The 7,349-nt window shown below is 40.2% G+C and overlaps 1 protein-coding gene across 1 annotated transcript in view; it reads left to right on the forward strand.

Annotated features, from left to right (window-relative positions):
- The window catches only part of LOC147144174 (eukaryotic translation initiation factor 3 subunit H), a 142,907-nt gene extending 136,912 nt beyond the window's left edge, over positions 1-5,995 (forward strand). The window contains exons 7-8 of the mRNA XM_086038714.1: positions 3,292-3,424; positions 5,721-5,995. Of these exons, the coding sequence (XP_085894840.1) occupies positions 3,292-3,424; positions 5,721-5,815 (228 nt within the window). The 3' untranslated portion in view covers positions 5,816-5,995. The remainder of the gene's footprint in view (positions 1-3,291; positions 3,425-5,720) is intronic.
- The last annotated feature ends 1,354 nt before the right edge of the window (positions 5,996-7,349 follow it).

Below are 7,349 nucleotides of genomic sequence, written 5' to 3' on the forward strand. Positions count from 1 at the left end.
TTTTGTCCACGCCTATTGGTTCAGGGAATTTTCAATTTTGTTTATAAGGTTAAAATTTGATTTAGATTAAAATTTGGACACTTGCCAATGTCTCCACCTCCTATGCGTGGAATATGGAGGTGTACATCGGAAAGCCTGCGGGAGGACAAATGGAACGAAATCAAGCAATGAGAATCGCGTTGGGGCTTTGTGACCAATTGGAGGGCCAAATGGTCACAACAGAATTTGTTTTTAAACTCCTATCCTCTGGCCATAGAGCTGGAAAAAAAGCGACTCTGGTGGGAAACCTTCCAAAAAACAAAGTTGAAATTCCTCCACAGCTCATAAACACTTCAAACAGCTCCACTTTCCAGGGTTTTTGCATTTTTGCCCCACACAACCCTATTGTCCTACATGCCCAAAAGAGGTAGTTACTTTTGAGCACAAAACACAGTGACCCAGAAGTGTTATTGGGTAGACCAAAAAAAAAGCAAAGAATCATATAATTTATTACAACCACTGCAAAGGGGCTGTTGACATCCTGGTCCAGCTTTCTATCAAAGCTGCTTGTCATCTGATGTCATCTGATGTTTTTGTGTGTGTGTATGTGCTATTGCAGGCTTGCAGCACTTACTCCTGCCGACGGCGGGCAACAAGGTGGCCCATGTGCCTTTTCCAGCACATGATTGACACTTCTTGCTACAACGCTTTTGTGCTGTCCATTTTTGGACAAAATAACGCAAGAGGGGTAAAAAGTTGGAAATTGCCACTGTCAAAAATAGGGACACCCCCCCCCCAAAAATTTGTTTGACTTTTTGATTAATCAATGCTCTAATTATGTCATGACATATTCCAATTTGTTTTTTGTTTTTTTTAGATATATACAGCAGAGTTAGCTTTGCTATTAGCTTACCACAGCTGTTAGTGTCCATAGAGGGCATAAAAAAAATAAAAATAAATACAAACTATATATGTATGGATAGGTCTGGTGCCACGGAACATTTTGAGTGGTTGAAAGTGAAAAAATATTTAGAAATGACTTAATCACACTTCAAAGTGTTGTCAATTTTTTGGACAAAATACTGCGAGAGGGGTAAAAAGTGGGAAATTGCCATTGTCAAAAATAGGGACATTACCCCCCCAAATTTTTTATGACTTTTTGACTTATTCAATGTTCTAATTACGCCATATGAAGTATTCCAATTTGATTTTTTTTTTTTTTTAGATATATGCAGCAGAGTTAGCTTTGCTATTAGCATACCACAGCTGTTAGTGTCCATAGAGGGCATAAAAAAAATTAAAATAAATAAAAACTATATATTTATGGATAGGTCTGGTGCCACTGAACATTTTGAGTGGTTGAAAGTGGAAAAAATATTCAGAAATGACTTACCATATTTTCCGTACTATAAGTCGCACTTTTTCTTAGTTTGGTCGGGGTGCGACTTATACTCTGGAGCGATTTGTGTGAAATTATTAACGCATTACTGTGATGGATTGAACAGACTGCGAGCTCAGACAGAGAGAATGGAATCAATACAACGTGTGGTGGCAAGCAGTTCATCAAACCATTAACCCAGAAGTGGGTGCCCATAATTTAAGCGGATTTGAATTGTAAATTATCCAGCTAATGAGAACAAACCTCCGCCGTTAGCATCTCTCCCGCGGCGTCATGCATGTATGTTTTTTTTTTTTTTTCTTACTTCGCTGTGTGGGGGCGGACATAAGGACAGAACCACTTTAAAAGGACGAGGACGGACAGGGTCGAAGGACGATAATTTTTTATGAATAAGGACGGAGGGACGAGGATGGCAGGGTACTACCCAGGTTGCGGACGGAGGACTGACAAAAAAGGGTCAAGTGGACTGTCTCCATTCAGCTGGCTCCCATTCACTTAGGCGCTCACGAAGACTTGTCTATTTTCAGTGGTACAAGTGGAATTATAAATACTGTTGTAAAACACAATATGCATATTGCCGGTTGGGTCTCGAACGATTAACTTGTATTAAGCAATCGCTAGCTTAATACATATTTGTATTTTGTTTGGCGAGACGCGAGGTGCATTCAAACACAGTCTGACATTTCAAACTCAAAAAGAACAAAGTCCTTTGATGCAGAACGTTAATATCTACAAATATTAAATGTAGGGTTTCTATCAATCTATAAGAGCTGACATATATCAAGAATGACGGGGGTGTAATCACTTTGGTATTTTTCTTAATTAAAATCAATGGTCCATCTACTCACTTAATTAATCAAACTACTAGACTTCCATATTTCAGTCTAGTGGTTGGGATGTCAAATGTAACATATTCAATGATGTCTTTATACTCCCCAAAGGCTTAAATAATAAACAAGAAATATTTGGGTATTTGGGTTTGACTTTAAGTCCTGGATAGAAATAAAAATACTGTATCAGTAGTGCGTAAACAATGAGTGTGTGTGAAGTGTTTAAATGTGTTTTTGTTATTGAAAACATTCTAATTAAGTATATTTATAGTATTTTGTTGAACTAAAACAAATAAAACAGTTTTGAAGTTAAACTGTCATTTTTTTTTTACTGTTTCCTGTTGTCTTCTTTTAAAGGTCTGCAGTATAAAATAACTGACCTGTTTTGGCAGCCACTGCTTATTGCAAACAGTTGTTACAGTTTTACAAATGTATCTTCAGTCACTGTCAATCTTTATATCATATGAACCTATGGTATGTCAATTGAGACAACTATACATCAGTAAATATGGTCAAGCTGTACTGCCCCAAAAAGGCTGTGACCAATTCTGGGCAAACCTTAGTGCAGAGCACTATAGTGGCATACCCATCTATGCGTTTTCTATACCGCTTTCCTTCATTTGGTTAGTGGAACTTTGAGCGAGAGGCGGGGTACACCCTTGACTGGTCATCAGCCAATCACAATGCACATATAGACGAACAATAATCACACTTACATTCACATCTGTGTGCAATTTGGAGTCTTCAGTGGACCTAATGTCCTTGTTTTTGGAATGGAGATGGAAGCCAGAGTATCTGGAGAAAACCCACACAAGCATGGAGACATCATGCAAAATGCAGCACATTTAAGAAGAGTTCTCCTCTCTCACCAAATGAACAAAAGTAGCTGTTTGACTGACTGTCAACACCTGCATGCAAACTTACCATTAATTGCTATCTGACATTGCATATACAGTATACCACTTTTGAGGTTTTTTTTTGTCTTTTTACCGTTTCTTCTTGCTTCCCATCACTGTCATATCATCATCCCCATCCCCATCGTCCTCCAATTCTGCCTCTTCCTCTGTCCGTCTTTCTGTGCAGTACCTCCAGAGGCGGCAGCAGGAGAACGCCCAGCGACAGAGCAGAGGGGAAGCGGCCTTGCCCGAAGAAGACATCAGCAAAATGTTCAAGCCCCCCCAGCCCCCACCTCGTATGGACACGCTACTTATTGCAGGTAAATGAACATAAACAGCACATTACCTCTCAGCATATACAGTAATCCCTCGCCACACTGCAGTTTGAGTTTCACGGCCTCTGTGCATCACGGGTACATTTTAGGATAAAAAGTAAAACTTTAACATGGTTCTGAACCAGTGTTCCGTCGTAATCGTCCGCTGCTAGGGTTGTAGCTCACGTTCCTCTCACAGCCTGCAGCTTGATATTTATTCTCCAGTTTGCATTTTTAAAGTTAAATAAGTATTTAGAAGGATGAGAACCATGTCGGCGATATTCGCAACAGCATAAATCCCCCCCCAAGATAAAACGTTAAAATAAATATAATGCAAAATAAAAATTAAAAAAATGAGAAATTTACCTTAACTTTCCCCATTAACTGCGATAAACGAAGGATTACTGTACTATTGTAATTCCTTGAGAATGATATGCTTTTTTTTATTATACACATCACGAAAATCGCCCTTCAGAAGCAGTTTTTACTATGTGCTCGTGTTTTATACACTCCAATTTGTTGTTATCCACGCTCAAAATTGAACTATTATTCACATAATTTGGCAGATTGGGATTTCTTATGTTCTGATATTTTTTTTGTGTCGTGGTATTCTCTTACTTCGCTAACAGTTTCTGCTGTCAACAATTGGAGTTGTCACCACTTCCTGTTGGGAGACCTCCTTGTGTCCCAAGATCTCACAAAAGCCAAAAGCAGCAGAATGCTCCCGATGTGCGCCGATGTTTACAAGCGTATCTGAGGCGAGAGCACTGTGAAATGGCTTTGTGGCTCTGCTCACAGATATGAATAAGGCGATTACATACAATTAAGACCAGGGAACTGGGAGTTTACTGTCACATATAAAAATATTTTGGGGGAGCTTTTTTTCAAATTTTATGTATTGATAGCATACACTAAAGTGTTGAATAAAAAAATAGAGCTCATGAAAATTGGTTCAGAAATGAGCAAGTTACGACTTAATTTCAATGTCCATGCATTGCCTTTGATGGGAACATCGACTTCCCCATCATGGCCGCCACGTAGGCACATCGGTTAGCTGGCTGCAACAGTGTGATGGTGTAACCTTCATATGCATGCTTGAGTCTTCCTCAGAGTGAAATGAGGAAGAAAAATTCAAAGTGTTTACTGAGTGGCGAGAGCAGCGTGAAATAATGATGAGCTAAAAAAAAAAAAAAGTCTTGGAAAATACTTTGTGTGGAACCCATTTTTATTCAAACAAGACATCGGGTAAGACATTTGTTTCTATTTATGACCGTTTGAGTGTTCTTCACCGCTTACCCGACACATTTTGGGACAAATCCACTTGCAATGCCGTCATGATTCTTGGTGAGCAGGCGGAATTATGTTATTGTGGAGCCAAGTTCAGTTCATCACAGAACACTTTACTGAACATGCTTCTCAAAAGTACAGAGGCGCCAAGAATGCAGCAAAAACACGTGTGGAACAAATTAGTTCCTTAGTTCCGTGGGGAGGATTACGTATGTGAAAACCACCACATTAACATAGATAGAAATTTGTAACATAAGATATTACATATCATATTGGAATGAAAGTACATTTATTTCGCAACCCACTCGATGCTGGTAAAAGTCTATACCAGTGATACTGAATTAATTGGTCGGGACCCAAAAGTGTGTCGTGGAACGATTTTCGGTGGGTTGTGGACAGGTTGTTAAAATTTGCAGGGGTTAAAAGCATATAGTGTAGACTATTTTTCATATCAGTAATGGCTGATTTTGACTTTTGAGGTCTGCACAATAAATGTTTTCAAAATAACACAGCAAAACATATTTTTTTGTTTGAAATCAATTTAGCTTTGCTTGCTTATAGAGAAGAAAATACAGTTGGCAGCTATACCAGTGCTTCTCAATTATTTTCTGTTACGCACCACTAGAAAGAAGAAAACATTTCCCATCATATCTAAGATTGAAACTCCAAGCATCACAAACTGAATCAGCTGCCACTGTTCCTCGCACAGGATATCCTTCACAATTATATTCACTATTATCTGGAAATTATATTAATCTAAAGTTTATATGCTCAGTCACCAAGTGGACTGCCTTTTTTTCTCCAGTTTCATGTTGTTCAACACCCACCACACTCACCACAGCTTTCTCATCCTGCTGTGTTCCCACCACTAATTTGATATTTTGCTATGCTTCTGTTTCTGTCCCCTTTTCCTCTCGTTTTGGCCTGTTTGGGTTTTCACAAATGGGTGAATGTTTGCCTCTGTTGGTGTTTGTTTTGTGTGGGTATGTTGATATATGTGACTACTCTCCAACAGGGCAAATTAACAACTACTGCCAGAACGTGAAGGAATTCACCTCTCAGAACCTTGGGAAGCTGTTCATGGCGGAGGCACTCCAAGGCCACAACTAGATGAGACAACGGAGTCATCAGAGAAGAGGGCACAGAGCAAGAATACATTAAAAGAAAGTTGAGAGCCTAAGTGCTGTCCTTTTGTTGATTTCTGGAAAATATATTAACTGTACACAATTTGGAGTACAAATTCATCTTTGATTTAAGAGTGAAATAAAAGTGATTCGTCTCTTGGTCTTACTTGGCTCCTGATGGCTTTTTCACTGTTTAATGCAAATGAATTGGGCCAATTCATCTCTTTTAGTGTAATTTACTCCCATTACCACAAGTATATATTTTGAGGTACCTAGCGTTATCTAGGCAGTCATTTATTGGTGAAATATTGCATCAATCCATCATTGCAACGATCAACTTCCTCCCTGACATTCCATGACGAACTGCAAGTGGTATTCTTGCAAAGTTGGAAGGAAGCTTTTAGGGACCACTGTAACTCAGCAACCAAGTGTCAGACCACAACGGCACAGAGCGGGGTCCTTGACTACTGGTGCTTACAGTGTGATAAAGTCGGCAACACTGTGCTAATTGAGTCAGCACAGTGTTCCAAACCCTCCTCTGGCATTAACATCAGCAAAAAAAAAAAGAAGTGTGCTTTGGGTGTTTTATGGCATGTGTTTCCTTAGCTGAGCACGCTGTATGCAAGTTAAATCCTTCCACAATGCCAAAAAACACTTTGTGATGTGAGCAATCACTCTTCTCCAAAGTTTGGTTTGAAGAACAAGGCCCTGCCTTACTGTACTTTGTCACATACTATTTTGTCCATTTATGTTATGGATATAGGTTGACCAGCTGCAGTGATCACTTGCATAATCGAATAAAGTAGTTTGCAGTGATACAAAATGACAGCGCTGTTCTGGGCCACCAGTTGCCCATCCCTGATCAAAAGTAATCAAGTGATCATTAACGAGCAGTCAAGAGAGCAGACTACTCTGAAAATTTTGGGAAGCAGCGGATTGCCGGTTTCCATCAATCTCGGCCGCACAACAACTCTGACAGCGACGGGCTTCCTCGGCTGCTCTTCAGCTGCTCACCTGCCTTCATCGACTGGGCGACTACACGCAACTATGGCTTTGTGCACCACTTGCACTCGTCTCATTGAAAAGCTCTCCCTGCGAGAGGGACGTGTCCGTCAACTCGAGCAGAATAATGTGGTAACCGTAGATGTGGCGGACACAACTGTTTTTATGGGTTGTAGCCAACCTGTTAGTCCGATAAGCATTAGCCCTGAGCGGCCTGCTAATCGCGATGAGCCTGTTCAGACGCATAACAGATTCAGCCCGTTAGCTAGTCCCATTCCACCTCGGTCTACTGGCTCCCGCACTTTAGTTATAGGTGACTCCATTACCCGTAACATTAAGCTTTGAAATCGAGCCACTTTAATGTGTATTCCTGGGGCCAGAGCACCCGACATTGAAGCTAATCTTAGGGAGCTGACTCGCAAAAGGACAAGACACCAGCACAGGGCAAACAACTCTAGGTACTCGGATATAGTGATACACGTCCAGAGGTGGGTAGTAATGAGTTACATTTACTTGAG

Source organism: Filicampus tigris, chromosome 8 (assembly GCF_054856515.1).
Source record: "Filicampus tigris isolate MCC_2025a chromosome 8, RoL_Ftig_1.0, whole genome shotgun sequence".
Classification (NCBI taxonomy): Eukaryota; Metazoa; Chordata; class Actinopteri; order Syngnathiformes; family Syngnathidae; genus Filicampus; species Filicampus tigris.